At 39.5% G+C, this 24,750-nt stretch overlaps 1 protein-coding gene across 1 annotated transcript in view; it reads left to right on the top strand.

Moving 5' to 3' along the window:
* The first annotated feature begins 12,065 nt into the window (after positions 1 to 12,065).
* The window catches only part of LOC307154079 (complement C3-like), a 75,113-nt gene continuing 62,428 nt past the window's right edge, over positions 12,066 to 24,750 (top strand). The window contains exons 1-17 of the mRNA XM_079898859.1: positions 12,066 to 12,200; positions 12,285 to 12,480; positions 12,587 to 12,755; positions 12,945 to 13,018; positions 13,225 to 13,313; positions 13,510 to 13,592; positions 13,936 to 14,023; positions 14,305 to 14,407; positions 14,516 to 14,636; positions 14,737 to 14,852; positions 15,873 to 16,019; positions 17,444 to 17,650; positions 17,783 to 17,974; positions 18,749 to 18,904; positions 19,001 to 19,130; positions 20,994 to 21,065; positions 21,258 to 21,455. Of these exons, the coding sequence (XP_079754985.1) occupies positions 12,130 to 12,200; positions 12,285 to 12,480; positions 12,587 to 12,755; positions 12,945 to 13,018; positions 13,225 to 13,313; positions 13,510 to 13,592; positions 13,936 to 14,023; positions 14,305 to 14,407; positions 14,516 to 14,636; positions 14,737 to 14,852; positions 15,873 to 16,019; positions 17,444 to 17,650; positions 17,783 to 17,974; positions 18,749 to 18,904; positions 19,001 to 19,130; positions 20,994 to 21,065; positions 21,258 to 21,455 (2,212 nt within the window). The 5' untranslated portion in view covers positions 12,066 to 12,129. The remainder of the gene's footprint in view (positions 12,201 to 12,284; positions 12,481 to 12,586; positions 12,756 to 12,944; positions 13,019 to 13,224; positions 13,314 to 13,509; positions 13,593 to 13,935; positions 14,024 to 14,304; positions 14,408 to 14,515; positions 14,637 to 14,736; positions 14,853 to 15,872; positions 16,020 to 17,443; positions 17,651 to 17,782; positions 17,975 to 18,748; positions 18,905 to 19,000; positions 19,131 to 20,993; positions 21,066 to 21,257; positions 21,456 to 24,750) is intronic.

The following is a 24,750-nucleotide window of genomic DNA, read 5'->3' as shown; positions in this document are numbered from 1 at the left end:
CCCTTAGAAGTCTATGGAGGAGTGAGACAGCTCTCAGATTTAATCAAAAATATCTTAATTTGTGTTCCGAAGATGAACGAAGGTCTTACGGTGTTGGAACAACATGAGGGTGAGTAATTACTGACAGAATTTTCATTTTTGGGTGAACTAACCCTTTAAATTTAGCATCATCTGATGCACTGACCGTTCTAATCACACTGGTGTGATCGTACATGCGAAAAGGTTAATAAAAAGCAACATTTTGATTGTGTTTTGTCAAAGACTACATCTAGATCAGATTCAGAACGATGATCAAAACACAGATGCAATAGATCGAGCTCATCAACACCCCTAATGCTTCACAGACCTAGAGCTCATCCTGGGTAGACATTACAGTACATTCAGTAATGTTAGGCAGTTTGAAGTTATATGCAAAGCTTAATTATCACGTTAGCTTATGTGCGTGAGCAATTCTTCTTTTGCTTGTTTTTCCTTCTTCTTTGTCTGTGTTTTGATCAAGATATTATTTACTCTTTCAGATGCATAATAGCGCCCCCCTACTGTATAACAGTGAAAACATGGATTGCAGGAAAATTCCATCAATGGCGGGGGAAAGAGTTTATCTCTGGGTAGTTACACCACCGAGACACTTTTTACTTTAAACCCCACAAAAATAATCAAAATAACTTAAACTCATGTTCATCACAGGAGATTTGAATTCAAGTAAAGGGATACTCCACTTTATTTTTTTTGGAAACTCCAAAAGACCATTAGCATCTCTCTCAAAAAAATTTCAAACTTGACTCTTCTGTAGTTACATCGTGTACTAAGAAATAAAAAATAGCCTGAAAATAGCCCCCAGCTCGGTAGACTATAGGGTCCCCACAAAGCAACATTGTGTCGGCCCAGATCCGGCCCACATCTGGCACACGTGGAAAGATGATCTGGCCCACATGCAGCGTGGAATTACGGCACTTGGGTGGGCCACTCCTGTTTGCCAGATCTGGGCCACAAGCAGGCCATAGCAATGCCACATGTCAGCCAAGAGCAAAGAAATAAACCACAACTGGACCTTATCTGAGCCACAAAGTCTGTGTATATTAAATATGAAGTCATCTCAGCCTTAATAAGCCTGTTAACAAAAAGAATCACTGAAAGAAAGAAGAGACCAGAAAAAAGAGACGAGCAGAAACACAAGAACTACAACTGACTTCAGCCACAGTCTTAGATGAAATCAACTGAAGAGAAAAGAAGACATTAAATCTGTGAAGATCTCAGCAGAGGAGGATTAAACAACTCCACAAACAGCATTACCAGCTTCACTTATTACTAACCAGACTGACTTTATTTCTGTCAGACGTCTACAGAAGTGCTTATTGAGAATTAACAGAGGTTTAACTCTACACTGTTAGACCTTACCGGGTTTTTTACAGTAAAATACTGGCAACACTGTTACCAGTAATTTACTGTTAATTGTACAGTTCTTTACTGTAATCTACAGTATGTTACTGTAAAAGTGCACTAAAACTCGAGTTAACTAATTTCACTTACAGAAACCGACTACCTTAAATTGACCAACTGTCTTTTAAATGTATTAACTAAAATGTATAAAGCATTACTAACATGAGCAAAGTATTACTGTGAACTTATTTCATTTGAAACTACAACAAAACTTTTGTAAATAAAGAGATTTCCACTGGACCAGCAACTACACAGTCACTGCTTTTTAAATAAAGCAACATGCAGCAAATCATCAATGTTTGAAGATCTTCTCCTGGACTGAAGCACAGGCTCTACTCTTCTGCACAATGGTGACCCAAAAAACTAGATTTTACAGTAAACTACTGGCAACAGTGTTGCCAGTATATACCTGTTTTATAACTTACAGTTTATTACTGTTCAAATACATTTTGTGGGTGTGACTTTTTTTTATCTTACACTGTTAACCCTTTCAACCCCACAGCGAAATCCACACTACAAAGAGTAAAAGTAACACTGACGCCAGGGGCGTAGTTTGTGGGGGGGTTGGGGGGGAGATAACCCCCCCAATATTTAAATCTATGCATTAAAACCCCCCCAATATTTATACCATGATCACATGAAAAATATGCAGACCCAAACTTCAACCCCCCCAATGTTCAAACCAAATCTACGCCCTTGAAAACTATCAATACTGAGGTAAAAGCATGGTCAGTTTTGTGATTACTGTCCTTTGCTACACCAATCACAGTAAAACTAAGGTTACTGAGGTTTAAAGCATGGTAAGTTTTGTGGTTACTGTCCTTTTACCACACCTATCACATTACAACTAGGGTTACTGTGGTAAAAGCATGGTAAGTGTTGTGGTTACTGTGCATTTACAATAAGTATCACATTAAAACTACCAATAGTGTGGTAAAAGCATGTTAAGTTTTGTGATTACTGTCTTTTTACTACACTTATCAACTAGGGTTACTGTGGTAAAAGCATGGTAAGTGTTGTTTTTACTGTGTTTCTACTACAAATACAACTTTGGAACTAATTGTACTATTTTTAATCTGATATGAATATCTAGGCCAGGGTTCACCAATCTCGGTCCTGGAGGGCCGCTGTCCTGCAGAGTTTGTTGTGGTTTAATTATTTTCAGGGAAATGACTTCAGAGATTTTCGATACCAGAAATATTAGACTTTATTAACAAACAAAGCCGAGTGCCCTTCTGCAGAAAGACGCCTCCAGAAAGATTTCCCAGCAAACGTATATACCCTCTCCTTGTCCCAAACATGGTAATACATTCTATAGGTATTTTGAGAAATAGTTTTGTACCATGTGACATTACTGAAATAGAATTCTCTGCTGTAACAACACATCTCTCAGGTTCCAAAGTTACCCAAAGTCATACACAGACAGAAAGGAAATAATAGTGTACAATGTGTAGTTAAATTACTTATTTTCTAAATAATAAAATCTTCAACATTCCCTCCTCTGGGGCTTATTTAAGCCCCACATTCGCTATCCTTTTCCAGAGTGTAGTTTCAAAATCCAGTCCCCTCCGTTATACTACCTTAGTGACTAAATTAAGTCACTCATTCTTATTTCCAATGACTGAAATTATGCCACCACACTCCGGTGGAGCAATCGAGCCAAACATCTTTCTCCATACATTTTTCTTTCTTTCAGTTGTTTTTTCGTTTTCAATGGAGAAAGTAAAAGACTCGAATCCTCCCCAATCAAACATCAAACATTGTTACAAGTGTGTGGATGAAATTGGTTCAGCATTGTCTTATTGTCACAGTTATGTAGAACATGTCAAACACAAAAATCCCTTATACAGTTAAAAGTTCTCTTGTGGTGTAGATATCCTCTTCGACCCAGACACCCAGGATCTGGCTTATTCATTTTCTTCTTCATCCTTATTCGAGGTACTTCAATCAATGTCCAATGATTGTAAATCTCAATTTGGGTTATAAGCCCAGTCTTAATAATATATGATTTAGTTGCCCTCTCAAATTGGTTTTCATTATCTTTTTAATATGGGAAGTACACAACAGAATAATAACCCTCTTTCAATATTGCAACTCCAAAAAACATTTGTAATTTTTTAAATCAAGCTTTCCTTAACTTTTTTTATTCAATTGTATTTGCTAAATAAATCTCCAAACATAAGTCATTCTACTTTTTTCATGTAATTGTTTTCATTACAATAAAGGCAAATCATTATAAAAATCTCTGCTGATTATAGAAGAATAAATGATTTAGTTTGCATGTTTATTTCGCATAATCCATATGAATTTCGATTTAAAATAGGGCTGGGTAAAAATAATTTTTCCTCATTTTTATTCGCTTATTATTTTTATGAAGGAATATCAATTCTTAAATTTGAAGAATCAATCTTTTAGTCAGTCATGTTTTAGTTGATGAACAACCATAACACTGTAGTGCATCTTCTATCCATTAAATCGCAATATTCTTTGTTATAGCGTTTTACATTTCAGATTCTGTCTACTTTATTACAAATTTAACAATAAATACCATTTTAAAATGTTTAATCTCACGTGTTGCAGCTTTTTCTCATTATAGCTCCTCAGTTCAAGCATACCTTAACTGAATACCTTTTCTTCCTTCCTACTAATTTCTAAATGAACTATCATGAATTAACTTAATTATGTCACATGTAATCACTCAAACTAAGAAAGCTTTAAGAGCAATGTTACATTTACTTCATAAAAGTCATTCAATGAACTCATTAGACAATTAGAAAAAATAACTCTCGAAAATAACTTTTTATACTATCTTACATAATCATCGTACGGTCATTTCTTTTTTCTGTATATCTAAGTTTTTTCCTTAACCTTTTCAAACATAAAGCATTATAACTTAATTATTGTTAAAACTTCCTTTTCTGTAATTTAAGTTTCTGCATACAATTAATGTTAATCTTCAATTTTTCTAGAATGACTGCTAAACCATTATCTAAACTTATTTCTGATAGAATTTCAAATCTAAGGAATAATTCTTTGGTCTTAAATTTAATTACTTCTCTTGACCCTCCTCTGTTGATCTCATTGCTTTTACCCATCTCTATCTTGTTCATATAATCCATTACCAAGAGTTTTATTAGTCCTTCTGGTACTGATATATGGCCTATTTTTGTCACTGTTCCTTTCCTACCTTTATTTTTGTCGCAAATTTCTCTTGTATATGGCCAAAAATTGCAAAAAATGCCTTTTATTTAATTTTCCTTATTCTTTTTCCTTATTCTTAATCTAGCCTTTTAATTATTCTCCTTCCTTATTCTTTTAATCCCTCCTTACTCCCCCCTTGCGCACTAGTTGAAAACTATGCGCATTCAAAAAGTATGTTTTTGTGCAATAACCTGTCATTCTTACCCCCCTCTGGTGCCATATAAATTGTTGATAGGGCCTGTTTGTTACTGAATTCGAATAAGGTCGTTCCATTAGCACCATAGCATATTGAATCAAAGCATAATCTTAGAAATTAAATTCAAATATTTGTTAATAGTCAGTGTTAATCTTTTCTTTAATTTTCAACTGTAGTCTTAAATTAATTATGTATACCCGTTTATTGACAAATTACATTCGAGTACCCATTATGATCTATTTTAAAATGTCATTTAGTTCTATTTTCCTTCATGACTTGTCTTAATTCTTACTGTGCTATGACAATTTCTAGAGTTAGTCGCTTATTCATTCATTACTTTTATTTCTTTTCTGATTTTTCATTATCGTTTCTACGTTGTTTTTGATATATTCTTTAATTCAATATTTTTTCTTCCTGTGGGGTTATTATTAAGTTGCTACTAGTATATTCAAGGGCTTTAACATTAAATTTATAGACAGTTTGATAGATGTTGACCATTGTTTGAACTTGTACTCATCTCTGTTGATTCTCTCTTCTTTGCACAACTTCTGTGAGCTTCCCACATATTTCAACTTTTAATTTAAAGTTCTTCTTGTTATTGCTTCTTTTTCCATTCATGTTGATCATTCTGTTAGCCGTCTTAACAGTCATTACATGTTTCACCAGGGTGACTCTTTACGAGCCGTTGCATGGACTTCCCTCGGAGGTGAGGGGGCTGTTACTAGCACAAACCCTCTTGATCCCTCACTTCCTGTTGTGGAGAGTAGAGGCTTGTTGGTGTATTTTAAATTGAGAGGCATGGACTCAAATGTCACTTTGCTGATCAATGTTCAAGTCTCTTCTGAGATGACAAAGCACAGTCACTGGCTCTTTTTTGTTGTTGTTGTTTGAATCGTCTCAGAACTCTTCTTGGAATTGAATTGCTCTCATCTGCGAATGCAACCTTCATTATTTCTTTTTAGTTCTGTTAGTGACAACAACATATATTAGATTATCTGCTCATCTGCTCCATTGTCCTTCTTGGTGTCACCTGTAAAATGATCATGTGGGCTGAGTGGTGTTCTGTCCCCTTTTGTGTGTTTTCTGCTCATTAGCAGTAGGGCTTTACCCCTATACTACTTTTTACAATTATTCAATTCAGCTCAGTTTTCTCATTGTTTTGAGTCCCACTATAAGCATACTAGTTATTAGACATCTTAGACAACACTCAACCCACTTTACTAAAAGACAAAAGTTACAAGACAATATTTCATACTTTTGACAAAACGTCAGCTCCTTCATGATATGCTGAAAAGAAAGTCAGATGTGTTATGCTCCATCATGATATTCTGAAAGGAAAGTCAGATGTGTTAGGCGCTGCGCAAAATATAGTACTGTTTTGTTTTCTTTTACAATTTTTTTTTTCCCATTTTCTTTTTCTATTGTTACTACAGTTTCGACCAGGAAATTAACCAAATCCATTCCTTGGTCATTATTTTATTGGGCAGAATATGCCCTGTGGGCCCACATATGAAATTTAGATACAGCTGTAGGCAAAATAATTGATTTGCCTTGGTGTACACCATCTCTCACTCATTCATACTCAGTCACTCATCGGCCATCACACATTCTTCTTCCGCAGGTTGTGCTCTAAATGCGGAACTTATAATTTTAGCTGTGGAATTCCAAAGGTCTGACAGACAACACCACAACACAGCTATGCAAACACTATTCAGAAGTGTCAGTGATCTTAATGCTTAGTTTACCACCGTTGTTATAATCCCTTTTTTTTTTTTCTCAAACCCTAATAGATTAAATATTTCAGAATAATAGGCCTTAACATGGTGCAGTTGAGAGTAAGACAGCCAATTGTAATTTCTCAAATGCATTTTGTAATTTGTTTGGTCTACTTTTTTCATATTCTTTTGGTTTTTGCTCATGAGCTGCTTTAAGAAGAACATTGGAGATATTACTTAATCTTGGATCCATGGCCAATAATATTTCCATCTCATTATCCCAGATTCAACAGCATTTTTAATTTCAGAATTTTTGGACTTTTGGAGTTAGGTGTCCTTCTCCAATGATCTCTATAAAATTATTAAAACAAGATGGAGTGACCAGTGTTTTTGTTTTGCAAGCAAAACTAACAATTCTTTGACATTTTTTGTCTATTTTTTCCTTTGCCAGAGAATAATTCTATCATGTGTTTATCCCTATTGTTGTCTAATAGCCCTCACTATTCCAAATCCAGCCTTAGTTTTAACTATTTTGTGAGTTGAGCACCCACTTTTCTGTATTTTCTTTTTCTTATAGAGCTGGACTTACCTATTGAAAGAGCAGAGAGGGTTAGTTTAGCAGAGAATATAAAGAATTGCTATGAGACCAGTGAATAATCAGAATGAATTAAGTTAATAATAATGAACTAAATTTGAAACAGTCTCTAGAGTGTTCATAAGGTTTGTCACACCTGTGGTGCCCGTAAGGGTCTGTTCTTCTTTTAGCTTGGCTGTCGCTCTGCGTGTTTTGTCAGGCTGTCACTCAAAGGCCCTTGCAGTGCGGAGTATCCTCCGCTGTTTTTCTGTCTCTTCTCAGTTTGGGATTTTGATCAATCCTGTAACAGTTTTGCATCTCAGGATTTTCTTTGTCCTTAGGAAAAGTCTCAAGTGAAAGATTCACCTTTTCCAGTCTTTGCATTAACTCAGTCTTTCTGGGTCTTTTTGAACTTCAGGAGGGGAGCTGAGAACCCCTCACCTACTTCTCTGTTCTTCTTTCTGCATTCATGTCTCTGCATTCATGTCTTTGCCCTTTGCCCTCTTGTTGCTTCCACAGGACACTGAAGCCATCTGTAATTTGAACACTCAGAGATCTGCATGAGTCAAATTGAACTTTTACATATAAGCTATTAGCTCTTTATCTACATTCCACTTTTTAACCTGCATCTTTTCACTATTTCTTTTATATAAAAATCTCACTGGTTGACCATAGCATTTCCCTCATTCTATTAGTAAGCAGTTCTTCATTGCAGGAAAAAAGCAATATCAGCAATAATTCTAACTTTGATTATCTGAGAATAATACAGTTGAATAATTTTCCCTATCATAAATTTAGGCTTCAATCTTTCTTCTATATTTGCATGCTGCGTTCACAATAATCTAGTATGTTTCTCAACAATCATCAAGGAATTCTTCTTATTTTTTACTCTCATCAACTTCTGTAAAGTATTTTTGACTTTTGAAACTTGGTCACTCAATCTTGCTAACCTTCAGCACACTGCACCAGTTATTTTTCTCTTAACACAAACTTATTAATCTGCAATGGAATACTTTTTCCACTCTGTCGTCAGGGATAATGAGATACAAATTTTAGACGTCTTCAGATATAATATATAATATATTAAGCACGTGCAATCATATTTGTATTCATCTATTAATATTTATCATTACATTTATTGATTAACTATATATCTTATTATTTTAACTTATTTTATACTACAATATTCTTTATAGTTAATGTCTTGAAACAATTGTTTTCCCTAACTTTTCTTTTTTTTTTTTTTTTTATAATACACACCATTTCAGTCCCTTCATTCACAGGTCAGTCACACATTCTCTGTCCCTTCAAGCAACCAGGGTCAGAGGTCACTTATTTTCAACCACAGTCACACAAGACACAGGATCCCATAAACACTCACACACACACTATTCTGTACTCCCTGTCAGATCAGAACAATACATTAACAGATTCACTAATCAACACAGTGACACTTTTAACTATCCTATTCCATAAACCTCTGTGATTCACTTCCTCAACACAACAGAGTGAAATAAGACCTTAATTCCCCTGAGCAGACTCTTATTAGATTAATAAGGTACCCGGAAATTGACTTTATCTGCAATCATGCTCATTTGTATCCTTCAAGGCCCTCTTACAAATGTCTGCAGATCAACCATCTATATAAACTAAACTACACCTGTATCAATCAATGCCCACTTACAGGTATAAAACATCAATAACTGATATCCTTATATCAGTACACTTGCCATCCTCAAGGCCCTCTTGACAAGTAAATACAAAACTTAACTGATATCCTTATCAGTGAATTCAAACCCTCTGTGTGCATGCTTTTTGCTCATCATCCTTCAAGGCCCTCTTGATGAACAAACACAGAACCTTACGTACGTACGTCAAAACTCTTTGCGCTAAATCATCATCACCAGTAGTTATAGAATCCACTCAGGATTAAACAAGCACTAGCAAACACTATTGGGAGCTCCCCCGCGCTTTTACCAACTACTTGACATACAAAGACAATACATGTAATTTTTTCTGATATCAAACATCCCACTTTTTAAGTTCTTTAAATTTGGAGAAGCTTGTCTTACCACATCCGGGCCACTGGTGACTAACACATACCTTATTCAAAAGCAAAAACTGCTCACCTCAAAGTACAGCGGCCACTGTTGTCTGTGTCAGTCACCAGCGATCCTTTCGTGGCTCCTTCAGCTCCTAAGCCAAGTCCCATCTGGGGTGCCATTTGTTGTGGTTTAATTATTTTCAGGGAAATGACTTCAGAGATTTTCGATACCAGAAATATTAGACTTTATTAACAAACAAAGCCGAGTGCCCTTCTGCAGAAAGACGCCTCCAGAAAGATTTCCCAGCAAACGTATATACCCTCTCCTTGTCCCAAACATGGTAATACATTCTATAGGTATTTTGAGAAATAGTTTTGTACCATGTGACATTACTGAAATAGAATTCTCTGCTGTAACAACACATCTCTCAGGTTCCAAAGTTACCCAAAGTCATACACAGACAGAAAGGAAATAATAGTGTACAATGTGTAGTTAAATTACTTATTTTCTAAATAATAAAATCTTCAACAAGTTTAGCTCCAACCCCAATTAAACACACCTGAACCAGCTAATCAAGGTCTCACTAGGCATACTAGAAACTTTCAAAGAGGTGTGTTGGAGCTGGTTGAAGCTAAACTCTGCAGGACAGCGGCCCTCCAGGACCGAGATTGGTGAACCCTGATCTAGGCCTATAGCACGTCACGTGACAGGCAGTGTTTTATCACCCTATTTTGAATTAGAAAGCAATGAAACGCAAAGTCTCCGTGGAGATGGCAGATATAATGGCAGATTAATATCGACAAACAGAAAATACATTATATCACACATTATTAGGACAGCGTATTAAGGTATTTTTACTACTTACCAACATCTGACACACGTGAACTGATGCCAAATATCGCGGTGTTCGGAACAAGACTTCTTCAGCGTGATTTCCTACTGATAAAATATCATTTTAAAAATTTCAATAAACAGCAAAGCAATCCAGCTTTCCTGGCAAAAAGACCGAAATAATAACATTAAAAAAAAATACATAAACCATGATAAGATAAGATCTCGTGAATAAATGTTGATTACAGCTTCTCTGCTGCAGCCGACAGGCAGAAAGAATCGTGCTGTGATCACGAAAGACGCTTCCCATTGAAAATACATTAGTTTAAAAACGAAATAAACGTGTCCGTGACACGAATCAATAGATTAAATTACGTGACCATATCACGAACTGACGTGAGACGACTTGCGTTGGAGTTATCCGTGGTCTCACCACAGACTCAATCCGTGCTCCTATCACAGATTTTAGATCTGACTATAGCCAAGCGAGCAATAGGTGTAAAACGCCATCAAACTGGATTTTATGATGACAGGACAAGACAAAATGTCAACTTAATTACATGCCATTGCAACACAGTCGACATAAAGCTTTTAAGTGTCTAAACAAGTCAGCAACATTACAACATCCATGAGTGAGGTCAGGTTGTTGAGGTCCGTGGTGCCATCACGGGACTTCAGTTAGGCTAACAGAATCAGACTGAATTTTTATGATGGCAGGACAATGCAATAGCTACAATAACAGAGAGGTTAACGTCTTTATGGTATTTGGTATCGGGAAAAGAAATAAATACTTAAAATGTTGTGTTTTCCAAATGAGAAAGCACGTCCATTGAGTGAGATCTGTTCTCTGTCATTGAAACGGATATCCGTGTGTGGACCACGGAAGATGAGTGTCATTGACTTGCGCGTTGGAGTTATCCGTGGTCTCACCACAGACTCACTCCGTGCTCCTACCACAGATTTTAGTTCTGACTAGAGCCAAGCGAGCAATAGGTGTAAAACGCCATCAAACTGGATTTTATGATGACAGGACGAGACAAAATGTCAACTTAATTACAAGCCATTGCAACACAGTCGACCTAAAGCTTAGAAGTTCCTAAACAAGCCAGCAACATTACAACGTCCATGAGTGAGGTCAGGTTGTTGAGGTCCGTGGTGCCATCATGGGACTTTGGTTAGGCTAACTGAAACAAACTGAAATTTTATGATGACAGGACAATGCAATAGCTACAATAACAGTCAGGTTAACGTTATTATGGCATTTGATGTTGGAAAAGAAACAAATACTTCAAATGTTGCGTTTCCAAATGAGAAAGCACGTCCGTTGAGTGAGTTCTGTACTTCCGTCATTGAAACGGGTATCCGTGTGTGGACCACGGAAGGTCAGTGACTTGTGTTGGAGTAATATCCGTGGCCGCATCACGGAATTTGGGGTGATTCCGTGATGGCTGCACGGATTTTGAGTTAAGGGCCCGTGGACATTTCACGGAATCCTGTTTGACATTGCTGAAAAAAAAAATCTAACTTTCAGACATCATTGCAGGTCTGCAGTTTACACATTTCATGACCCCTAAAAAATCAACAGAGCAGCTGCCAATTTACCAAAGGTTACATTCACATTACTGTTATTTGCAGGTCATTTACGGGAAAACTGCCCTCAATTTGACTGACAACAGCAAAAGTGTTCTTTCATGATAGACATCTTTATGTGGTTTTCAAGCCTGCCGATCATGAAATGATCTCCATTTGCTGGAGTAACAATGACAAGCTTACAGGAGGAGTCACTAAACGAAGTCTAGTGGACAAATCTGAACTATTGGTCTTTGATTCTGAATTTTTGTGTTAAATAAATTCAGTTCCCTGAGAGAAATCAAAGTATCCATTTACAAAATAAAAATTCAAAAAGGTTATTTTAAACATAGCGATACGTGCTATACTGTTTAATTCTACATGGGTGACCTTAAATACTCCCTTGTGTAATTTCCAGTAAAACAAACTGCAAACAAAAAAGCAAGCAAATAGATAGATAAATAAATAGCAGTTTGGACTTTGAGGGTGACGGAGGCAGGTATAAATCTGAGCTGCTGCAGGTCCACACACACACACACACACACACAGACAGACACGATGGACGTGACGCTGCTGTGTCTGACTGTTGTTCTTCTCTCCTCACCCCTCCTCACACTGTGTGCCCCGCTGTAAGTATTAAACACACCGTTTGCTCATAGAGTTACTAATAATCAGTTTTTAAGATTTCAAACGCTGTGATTTGATCTCCTCAGGTTTGTTCTGTCAGCTCCTAATTTGCTGAGAGTGGGTTCCTCAGAGAATGTGTTTGTGGAGGCTCAGGATCACACTGGAGGAAACCTGAACGTGAGGATCTCAGTGAAGAACTTCCCAAAGAAAGACAGGGAGATATTAGACAAAACAGTGACACTGACTGCAGAAAACAATTACCAGATCCTTACTGATATAAAGGTGATGCCACCTTATGTAATTTACAGTATGTACAATTTTGTTTGTAAAAAATGCTTTTTCTTTTATTCAAAATTTGCAAAGGACTAATTCATTATCTGTTCTCTAGATCCCTGATGGTCAGAACTTGTTCTCTGATGATCCTCTGGAGAAGCAGTATGTGTATCTACAAGCTCAGTTTCCATCCAAAACCCTGGAAAAAGTGGTCATGGTCTCATTCCAGACTGGATATATATTTGTACAGACAGACAAGCCCATCTACACGCCTGCTAGCACAGGTACGATTATGTGCTGAAACATGACAAATATAGAGTGAATTAATGCATAGTGTGAACTTAAAACATGTTACATTATCATGATTTTTCATGTTTTTTCTTAAACTGACTGCTGCTTTTATCAGGGTTTGAATCTACTGAAAACCAAACAAACAAATCATATTTCCTTTTTTGCTTTGACCTCTTTTGCAGTTCAATATAGGATTTTCTCTCTGACGCCCAACCTGAAACCACTCAGTCAGACTGGAGTCACGGTGGAGATCATGGTATACAGTTTAATAAAAGCACACTGTTATAACACACACACACACACACACATACACACACACACACACACACACACACACACACACACACACACACACACACACACACACACATATATTCGTGACATTTCAGCTGTGATGAGCATCATTGCACTGCTGATCTCAGTAAACACACAGTGTTATTGCTGATTTCTGTGTTTCTGAAGAATCCACAAGGCATCACAGTTTCATCACAGAAGATATATCCAGTGAAAGGGATTAAGTCTGGAAACTACCCCATTCCTGAGGTTGCCAGGTGTGTGAAACGCTGACAGTGGCTATTCAACCTGAGTGAACTGACAAAACTTAATTTTGATTGTCTATAGTGTATAATTCAGGACAATATATTACTGTATAAGAAAAAAAATGACCCTGTTCATGATCATAAAAATATAATAATAAAATAATCATAAAAATCGGACATGTTCATGTTTGTGTTCTGTACGTTTCAGTACTGGGATCTGGAAGGTTGTTACTCGGTACACAAACACTCCTCAGAAGAAGTTTACTGCAGACTTTGAGGTCAAAGAATATGGTAAGATGTGTGTCAACAAAAAATGTATGTTGTGTATGAATAACAACTGAAAAATATTTATTTTAAAACAAGACAACTGAGTGTGCTAAACGGGGTATAAGCTCATGTGAAGCCATTGGTTCTCATTGGATATGAGAGAATGAAACAACAAAATATTACAAGGCACTACTGAGGATACAGTATAGAGAAAGGCTGTGTTAACCAGAATGCTTTGAATTTTTATTTATTTATTAATAACTTTTTACCCTTAACCATGTGAGTCTTAACCATGCGAGTGCCTTGGAAGTTATGTTGTTTCAAAAATATCTATTTATTTGTGTCTTTTCTCTGGTTTGGTTTATAGTGCTTCCAACATTTGAAGTGAAATTAAAACCCAGTAAGTCATTCTTCTATGTGGGTGACGAGAGCCTGACAGTCGACATTGAAGCCATGTAAGACAACATATGTTCTGCTTTATTGTATTGAAAATAAATCTATAACGTGAGTGAACACTGATTAAAAAAGATTTGTATGTAATTGTCATTGGGTTACACCAGCTAATGTAATTTTAATGGTCAGATCGAAATTAAATGGTATAAAATGTCTCATTTCCTTCTTCTGAGGAACAGAAAATGTCCAAGTTAATTTTTCTATGTAATGAACGCAGATGTGGATCTGGGACAGTCGTCGTCACATTCAGTTTTTACAGCAGAAATTGTCTGTGCTTTTATAGGTACCTGTTTGGACAGAAGGTGGAAGGACATGCATTTGTGGAGTTTGGTGTGATGGACGGTGAGAAGAAAACAAGTATTCCTTCTTCTCTTCAAAGAGTTCAGGTGGGAGACATTAAATCATCTAGGATCTCATTTCTCTTTACCTAGAATTTACAAGAAGTTACATTTTTACTGCATCTTAAACTGTTATTGTCTTTCTGATATGAATAGATTAGGGAAGGAGAAGGTACAGCAGAACTGACCAGGGAGATGATCATTAAGACCTTTCCAGACATTAACCAGCTGGTTGGACGATCAATCTATGCTTCAGCCAGTCTTTTAACAGAAAGTGGTAAGACTCACCAGATACTGTACATCTGTATGTTTACATGCCTGTGTGTGATTGTATATGAGAGGCTAATCCTGTGTGTGTGTGTGTGTGTGTGTTTCAGGCAGTGAAATGGTGGAAGCAGAAAGGAGAGGCATTCAGATTGTGACGTCACCGTACACCATCCACTTCAAAAGAACACCACAATTCTTCAAACCTGGGATGCCCTTCAGTGTCTCGGTATGAAACAGTAGCTGATTTTACACATTAAACTCTGTAAATTAGTATAAAATTTGCAGACTTGCTATTCTGGTAAAGCACACCACTGCTGTTCACACAAGCAATTGCTTTTATGATATCATTGGGATACTGTTAAGATAAGATTATGGAAGTAAAATAATGCCAAATGTTTTTGAAACAAAAAAGCCTGTTGAATTGCACTACTTGCAAACACGTGCTGGTGCTGCACCCCTGCACCCCCTGCTGGTGAGATTGACTAACAGCAGATGGAGAGTATGCTCGGCAATCTACTGCTTTTCCTGCAGTTCCTGGATGTCAATGTTGAATTTACTGTCGAATTTCAACCACTGAATTTGTGGAAGCGAATTTGCAAAGCAAAATAAATGGACCGAAAATTGCCTGTTGAATATTATAGGTTGTATTTTTAAACAGTTTGACTATTTTGGAAGTGAAATATGAAAGGGTAATATGGATTATTGAATTTTTAATAATGACAATGTGTTTGAAATGTTTTGAATTGAAATATTCACAGCTTAAATATTCAACCATGCTGAATTTCAGCCCATAGAAATGCAAGCCCTAAAAATACAATGCATTAAAATACAAGCATGTTTAATGCAATGCATATTTTTTTTTCAAGTAGTGCAATTCAACAGGCTTTTTTGTTTCAAAAACATCTGGCATTATTTTAATTCCATATAAGATAACATTCACTCATCAGCACCAATATACTGAACAATTGGCAGATTTTGAAACACTCATGACAGATCTCACTATTCGAACCTTTTAGCAATTGGCATTTTTCACCTGTCATTTGCATAAAATTGAGCAGTTCTCAAATTAATGACACACTCAATGCCATCGCTTGTAACGCTAAGTTGCCGGCAATGTTACAACATCTCATCCCAGAAATCTACACTGATTTACAATTGAAAGCTGTTAACTATAAAATTAAGAACCTGAATGGTTGTAGAAACTATAGAAGAATTTCATTAATTTTTGCTCTGGGTTCTATAAAAGGTTTACGTAACAAATCCTGACCAAACTCCTGCTGAAAATGTGGAAGTGGAGGTCAATCCTGGAGGGGTCAGAGGTCAAACAAGAGCAAATGGCATTGGGAAGGTTACCATCAACACTCCAGGAGAATCTTCTACACTGCAGATCACTGTAAGACCTGCAAACTCAACTAATGTTCAGTCACTTTCACTGGTGAACTAGTGGAGAATTAACATATGTGACCCTGGACCACAAAATCACATGGGTCAGTTTTTCAAAATTGAGATTTATACATCAACTGAAAGCTGAATAAATAAGATTTCTATTGATGTATGGTTTGTTAGGGCAACATTTGGTTGGGATACAACTATTTGAAATCTGGAATCTGAGGGTGCAAAAAAATCTAAACGTTGAGAAAATCACCTTTTAAGTTGTTCATTTATGTTTGCGATTGTGCTGCATTTACTCACAAAAATAAATATTTTATATATTTATGGTAAGAAATGTACAAAATATTTTCATGGAACATGATCTTTACTTAATATCCTAATGATTTTTGGCATAAAAGAAAAATCAATAATTCTGACCCATACAATCAGAGGTGTATAGTCCAGGGGTCAGAAAGTAGAAGTCTGTTCATATATGGCAGATATGTTTATTCCACCCATGAACTTAGCCAGCTGATTTCACTAATTAGTTCTCTCTCCTGGCTGAATTAGCAAATGCAGGTGATTGGAACAAAATACTGAGGAGGACTTTTACTTTCTGAACCTGGACTTTACACTTCTGCATACAGTGTATTGCCACAAATATACCCGTGCTACTTGTGACTGGTTTTGTCATCCAGGGTCACACATGTTAACATATGCCAGTTAAAGGGTTATTCACCCAAAAATGAAAATTATGTCAATAATTACTCACCCTCATGTTGTTCCAACCCCGTAAGACCTTTGTTCATCTTCGGAACACAAATTAAGATATTTTGATTAAATCTGAGAGCTGGATCACTCCTCCATAGGCTTCTAAGACATTATAACTTGCTGGCCCAGAAAATGCATTAAAGACATTGACAAGTTTATAAAGCGACGAGAATAGTTTTTGTGCTCAAAAAACTACAACAAAAATAACGACTTTATTCCACTATTCATTTCCTTTTCTCTGGGCCTCGAGTTTTTTCACGTAGTATAACTGCGTAGCGCTTCTGGGTTATACGTCACACGTAGGCTCACTATTGGCCGACGCTGGTCATGTGTGTGATGCGTGTGACGTACAACCCAGAAGCTTTATAAACTTAAGATTGAGCCACTGTAGTCACTTGGACTATATTAACGATGTCTTTAATGCATTTTCTGGGCCAGCTAGTTATAATGTCTTAGAAGCCTATGGAGGAGTGATCCAGCTCTCAGATTTAATCAAAAATATCTTCATTTGTGTTCCGAAGATGAACGAAGGTCTTACGGGGTTGGAACAACATGAGGGTGAGTAATTACTGACAGAATGTTCATTTTTGGGTGAACTAACCTTTTAACATATGTTGAACAAGAAATGGAGCATATAGTACACAGCACATTAGAAAATAAATGTATTCTTTCCAGGCAAAGACCAAAGATCCACAATTAACAGATGAACAGCAGGCAGTGAAGACAATGACAGCTCTGAACTACATTCCCAAAGTATCCATCTCCAAAAACTACTTGCACATCGGCATTGATGCTGCAGAGCTTCAGATCGGTGGTCAAATGACAGTCAATCTCAATACTGGACAAAGTCCAGGAGTCAAAGATCAAGATTACACATACATGGTAAATATTATAGTTATTTCTTATTCAGCTGCACCACAAATGTATTAATTTTATTTTGTCAATATTCCACAGCTTGTGTTTGAAATCATATGAATGACATAAATACTGTTAAATCATCTTCCTCATTTTCAGATCTTAAGTAAAGGTCAGATTGTTAAAGCAGACAGGTTTAAGAGGAGAGGACAAGCTCTAGTGACGCTGTCTCTACCTGTAACCAGAGACATGGTGCCGTCCTTCCGCTTTGTGGCTTATTACCATGTGGGCTCGTCTGAGGTGGTGTCTGATTCAGTCTGGGTCGACGTGAAGGACACGTGCATGGGAACGGTGGGTCAACCATCACAAGAAATTATTGATATGCCAAGCAACTAAAGGGATAGTTTACCCAAAAATTTAAATTCTGTCATTAATTACTCCCCTTCATGTCGTTCCAGGCCCGTAAGACCCTCAGCAATCAAATGAAGATATTTTTGATGAAATCTGAGATCTTTCTGATCTCTCCATAGACTTCAACGTCATTGCAACTTTCAAGGCCCAGAAAGGTAGTAAAGACAATAAAATATTCGTAAATATGACTACAGTGGTTCAACCTTAATCTTATGAAGCGACGAGAATACTTCTTGTGCGCTAAGACAAAACAAAAAAATAACGACAAACAATTTCTTCTATTCTGTGTCAGCCTCTGACGCTGTTCACGTAGTAAACACAGTGGAGCGCTTCCGGGTTTGATGTCAGAACGGCGGCTCAGTATTGGCCAGCTCCTGCGACAGCATCACACACATGCGTCGTGGTGCTCACGTGAACAACGTCAGAGACTGACACAGGAGAGGAAAAATAATCGTCGGGGGGGGGGGGGGGGGGGGGGGGGGTTTGTGGTTGGTGTTGTGCACAAAAAGTATTCTCGTCATTTCATAACATTAAGTTTGAACCACTGTAGTCACATTTAGGACTATTTTAACTATGTCTCTACTACCTTTCTGGGCCTTTACAGTTGCCTTGAAAGCTCTCGGATTTCATCAATTAATGACAGAATTTTCATTTTTGGGTGAACTTACCCTTAAGTCTGTTTTACTGACACAGCATCTCTCATTTTAATGACAGCTCAAGCTTCAGGTGAAGGGCAAAAAGATGAATACCTATGGCACAGGAGATGAGGTCAAGCTGCAGATAACTGGAGATCCTGGAGCTAGAGTTGGGCTGGTGGTGGTTGACAAGGCTGTGCATGTCCTTAACAAGAACAGACTCACTCAGACTCAGGTGAAGGACCTTCTTCAGACATCATGGCCAAAACATCCAATCTCCCCAATTCTGGCATAAAAACGCACATAACTGGTGTCTTTTTTGCACCTTTAGATCTGGGATGTCATAGAGAAGCATGACACCGGCTGTACAGCAGGAGGTGGAAGGGAGTGTATGGGGGTTTTCAGTGATGCAGGTCTGATGTTTGAGTCAAACACTGCAGGAGGAACCAACACCAGAACAGGTTTTTTTTTTTCCTTTTAATTTCAGCTAATGAAAATATTATATTTGCAACGCAAGGCAAGATGTAGAGAACCCAAATGCAACTTTAATTATCAAACATAAAACAAAGGCTGGAAACTGGTAACTCAAAACAAGAACAAGAACCTGAACAAGAAACTTTCACAACTCAAAACATTCATACAATTTCCTGTTGGAAACATTCATATCCGCCAGGGCGGAGCAGGCAGTGCAGGTGGCCAGGGCGGAGCAGGCAGTTCAGGTGGCCAGGGCGGAGCAGGCAGTTCAGGTGGCCAGGGCGGAGCAGGCAGTTCAGGTGGCCGGGGAGGACCAGGCATGGCGGCGTGGCCTCCATGGTCCTATCAAGGGACCCACTGCCCCCTCCCAAAATTTTCTTGGGGCAGCTATGGGGTTATGCTCAGGAACAGACACTGGTTCAGGAACAGACAGCGTGGTGTGAACAGTCTCTGGCTCGGCAGACGTGAAGTGAACGGGCTCATGCTCGGCAGGACTGACGACGTGAAGCGGCTCAGGCTCGGCAAGCCTGACGTGAAGAAGCTCAGGCTCGGCAGGCCTGACGTGAAGAAGCTCAGGCTCAGCAGGCCTGACGTGAAGAAGCTCAGGCTCAGCAGGCTTGACGTGAAGAAGCTGAGGCTCGGCAGGCCTGATGAGAAGAAGCTCATGCTCTGCAGGTCTGACGTGAAGAAACTCAGACTTGGCGGGCATGACGTGAAGAGTCTCAGGCTTGGAGGGTACTGTGGTTTTGTGGGGCTGCTCTTCCGCAAAACCCACAGTAAATGAAGAACCGTTTAAAAGTGCAAAGTCCATAAACTGCACCAGAGTGCAGTGAGGGGTATTGGCAGGCATGAGATAATAAATGGATTCATTAAGTCCATGGCAAAACATGCCTTTTAAGAACTAATCATTGAAATCCACCCCATTGCAAAGTCCACAAAACTCCTCCACATACTTATCAATCGGACAGTCACCTTGGCTGAGACGGATTGCTGGGTCCATATTTTGGTAGAGTATTCTGTAACGAAATCCACTGGAAGCAAGATGTAGAGAACCCAAATGCAACTTTAATTATCAAACATAAAACAAAGGCTGGAAACTGGTAACTCATTACAAGGACAAGAACCAGGACAACTCGAAACATTCATACAATACTCAACAAAGACACAGGGCAAACATGATGGCTTAAATACACAGATTAATTACTAGACAAGGGACACCTGTGAACAATGAACCAGACAATTAACCAATGACAAAACACATGACAGGATCACATGACAAACAGGGAATCAAAGCTGGTAGTAGTGAGAGGTGTGTGGATTATGGGAGTCAGAGCGAGCAAAGTCAGTGAGATCTCCTGTATTAGGTGGGAGGGGTTTAGGGGCTGAAGGGTGTTGCACATGCTGGCCTGGAGATGAGAAGACAGATATTATCAAGGCAGGAAGTTGAGGCCGAACATAGAATGTCAGTTGCTTCATTGACATCAAGAGAAGAGAAGTGTTTAGTGGGGGGAAAGGATGCAGAGACCACAGAGGAGGAATCAGGGTTGAAACCGCGGTCCAGGGGAAAGCATCAATGTAAGGAGCATAGTAACTGAAGTGGCCGGGACAGGCCCCCTAGGGTCTACTCGTGGAGCCGACACTGGTGACGACACAAAGACGTAGTTAGTTGTAGATAAAGATGTAGTTAATCCATGTCAAATAAAACAAAAAAAAACAGGTGGTTTTGCAATACCAGTACATAGAAGTAAGTTTTTAAAACGGCTGAAAATTAAAAATCAATAACTTTTTTTTTTAACCTTGCCAAGTGATTTTTAAAATATACTAATTCATTCAAATGAATTGTCCTCTAGAGCCTGAGTGTCCCGCCACTGCAAAGAGAAAACGAAGAGCTGAGAGTCTCCTGCAAATCACTGGTACACTGGGTGAGGAACTGAAATTTACTCAGATTTTACTTTTGCAATGTAAATCAGAAAGGGATTGTTTTTTTTTTTGTTTTTTTTTTTACGGTTAAAGATCCCGAACCTTTCTCTTCACGGTTCATGTTTTATGGAAACTTTGTCTTTCCCCATAGTAGTTCTCACCATGTTCTCCTACATTGTTCATTGTCTTCTCAGCTGGTCAATACTCTGGTGAATTGAAGCAGTGTTGCTTTGATGGGATGAGGGATAATAAACTCGGCTACACCTGTGAACGAAGAGCCACATATATTGTAGATGGGCCAGAGTGTGTCCAGGCCTTCCTGCAATGCTGCAAAGAGATGAAAACACGCAAAAGCATGAAGACAGAAGAAGAAGAAATGATTCTGGCTCGCAGTAAGTACACAGCAAAATCCCCAGTGTCAAATCTACACTGCTCAGAGCACATATGGTCCCACTCTACAGAGCGTTAAAGTAACACTGAAGCAGTGTTAAAGTTAATTAGATAATTAAGTGATTAATAAAGTGATAATTTGTGGTGAATCACTGAAGGAAAGAGAAACAACTAAAGAGAAAAAAGAGAAACACAAGAACAAAAACTGAGGAGTGTTCCAGAAAGCAAGGTTATCTTACTGTCAAACAGACCCTGAACTCTCGGTTGATTAAACAAACCTTGCTTACTCGAGGTATGCTGGTTCCAAAAACATGTCCAGGAGTAAGTTCATCCAAATCAGAGTATATTCATGGTTAACACACCTCCTTTGGTGATTCTGCTTGTTAACATCAGGTGTTTTCAGTAATGGTCAATCATCACTCAGTCAATCACTAAATTATCGAATTAACTTTAACGCTCTTGAGTCTGGAGCCAAATAAACTCACAGGAGAGTTCATTTAACACTGGAGTTTTTGCTGTGTGAGTTCATGGGTGGAATAAACATATGGCAGGACTTTTACTTTCTGACCCCTGGACTTTCCACCTCTGTCTTTTATTATAGAAATACATTATAGCATAGAAAACCTCTGAATGCAGATCAATGATGTGTGAGATGAGAATTATATAGCTATATAATATAATAAAATGACTATTTCCTAGTTTTTAATAGCCTTTATATATCTGTATTACTATATATAAAATATTGTGCACAATCTTTCACGCCCACTGGAGCCTCATCAATAGGGCACGCATGCGCTGAACACCTCTGAAGTAAACTAACGTACTCGGTTACTTACGCAACCTCTGTTCCCTGAGAGATAAGGGAACCAGTATTGCGTTGCAAACACTATGGGAAAACTCCTTTTCTCAAGAATATTGAAGCCTTTATTTTAAAACTCGGTGCAGCTGCACAGCAAGCACATTATAGCTGGCTGAAGTATGCTGATTGGCGGCAACTGCACAAACCTATGGCGATCCAGCAAGGAGGCGCGAGCCAATCAGAGCGCTTGCCGCCTTGCTCGACTTGAGTGCGCCAATATGGACATGGCTGAAGGGTATAAATTCTGCATATAGCAATAAGTGCAGAGGGCCACCGTGGGGGAGCCTCAGATATATAGGTCTGGACCCATAGGGGCCAGGGTCCTGGATGGAAAGGACTCATGCCTGCAAGGCAGTAACCTCTAATTTATAGAATTTTGCAAATGTGGACGGAGCAGACCTACCGGCCGCCGCACAAATGTCTTCTAAAGGAACTCCACTGGACCATGCCTAAGAGGAAGCCATACCTCTTGTGGAGTGGGCTCTTAGACCTATGGGGCACGGAAGGCCCATAGAAGCGTAGGCCAGAGAGATAGCATCAACTATCCATCTTGACAGTCTGTGTTTCGTGACCGGAGAACCCTTGGTGTGGCCACCAAAACAGACAAAGAGCTGTTCTGACTGCCTGAACGTGGCAGAATGCTCCAGATAAATTCTCAAAGCCCTAACGGGGCAGATCATGTATGCATCACTATCGTCTTCTGAAGAGGGAAGAGCAGATAGGGAGATAACCTGGGCTCTGAACGAGTCTGAGTTGAGAGCACTTTAGGTACATATCCATGTCTTGGTTTAAGGACGACCCTGGAGCCATTAGGCCCAAACTCAAGACAGGAAGTGCTCGTGGAGAGAGCTTGTAAGTCCCCAACTCTTTTAATCGATGCTAGTGCTAGCATGAGAGCGGTTTTGAGAGAGAGGGGCTTCAGATCAGCCAACTGGAGTGGCTCGAAGGGAGGTCGGGGGTGCCAGATTGTCCTGTTTGCTTGCGTGAGGAGATCCTTCCTCAGAGGGATAGGCCACAGATCTGTCGCTGACAGCTGCATCAGCTCTGGGAACCAGATCTGGGTCCGCCAGAGGGGGGCTACAAGAAGGACTGCACACTTGGTGTCCCTGATCCGTTCGATGATCTGAGGGAGCATAGAGACCGGAGGGAATGCATAAGGGGGGTGGCTGGGCCACTCGTGGGAAAGCGCATCCCTGCTCTTCGAGAAGAAGATTGGGCAGTGAGAGTTGTCTTCTGAGGCGAAGAGGTCGACCTCTGCCCTGCCGAAGACTTTCCACAATAGGAGAAACGCCTGGGGGAGGAGAGACCATTCCTCTGGGGGAACGTTGCCTTGAGATAACATATCTGCCCCTTGGTTCAGCGTGCCCGGCACATGAGCCACCCTGAGTGAGCGCAGGTTGGCATGAGCCCATAACAGGAGCTGCTCGGCCATGGTGTACAGGTTGCGAGACCTGAGACCGCCCTGGCGATTTATGTGGGACACCACTGCCATGTTGACCGTCCGGACCAAGACGTGGTGTCCCACCAGATGTGGAAGGAAGGTTTTTAGGGCTAGAAAAACCGCACTTAATTCGAGACAGTTGATGTGTAGGCGTTTCTCCGAGCTCGACCAGAGGCCGGAGTCAGGCCTGCCCTCGTACAGGGCTTCCCAACCGAGGTTGGAAGCGTCTGTTGAAATAGCCTTCCTTTTCGAAACCAGGCCCATACTCACACCCTGCTGGTACCAGTGGCCCGAGTGCCACACATGAGCTGGAACCTGTAGTTTTAGCCACAGCTGAAGGGGGTGCATACGCAGTAGGCCTAGTTGGAGTACTGACGATGCAGAGGCCATAAGGCCCAGAGCCCTTTGAAACGTTCTGAGGGGCGTGAGAGAGCCCACTTTGAATGAAGCAGCGAGACGCTGGATTGAGAGAGCCCGGTCTGGTGTGGGCCATGCTTTCATATGCACGGAGTCGAGAACTGTTCCCAGGAATGTGATCCGTTGGCTGGGGGACAGCATACTCTTGGAAAAGTTCACTCTGAGCCCAAGGCGATCTAGATGGCCGAGGAGCCAGGTTTTGTGAGTAAGAGATTCCGCCTCCGACTGGGCCAGTATGAGCCAGTCGTCGAGGTAATTCAGAATTCACATTCCCCGCTGTCTCAGGGGGGAGAGAGCCGCATCCATGCACTTTGTGAATGTACGAGGCGCTAGAGACAGTCTGAATGGTAGGACTGTGTATTGATATGTCTGCCCCTCGAAGGCGAATCTCAAGAATGGCCTGTAACTGGGGTTCACTTGGATATGAAAGTAAGCATCTTTCAGATCTACTGAGAAGAACCAGTCTCCTGGGCAGATTTGCACCAGGATATGTCTGGTCGTGAGCATCCTGAATGGCCGTACCATGAGGGCCTTGTTCAGGTGTCTGAGATCTAAAATGGGTCTCAGGTATGGCGTGATA

The sequence above is a fragment of the Squalius cephalus genome (genome assembly GCF_949319135.1).
Source record: "Squalius cephalus genome assembly, contig: scaffold_83, whole genome shotgun sequence".
NCBI classification, from domain to species: domain Eukaryota; kingdom Metazoa; phylum Chordata; class Actinopteri; order Cypriniformes; family Leuciscidae; genus Squalius; species Squalius cephalus.
This window is presented reverse-complemented; position numbering and strand designations above follow the sequence as displayed.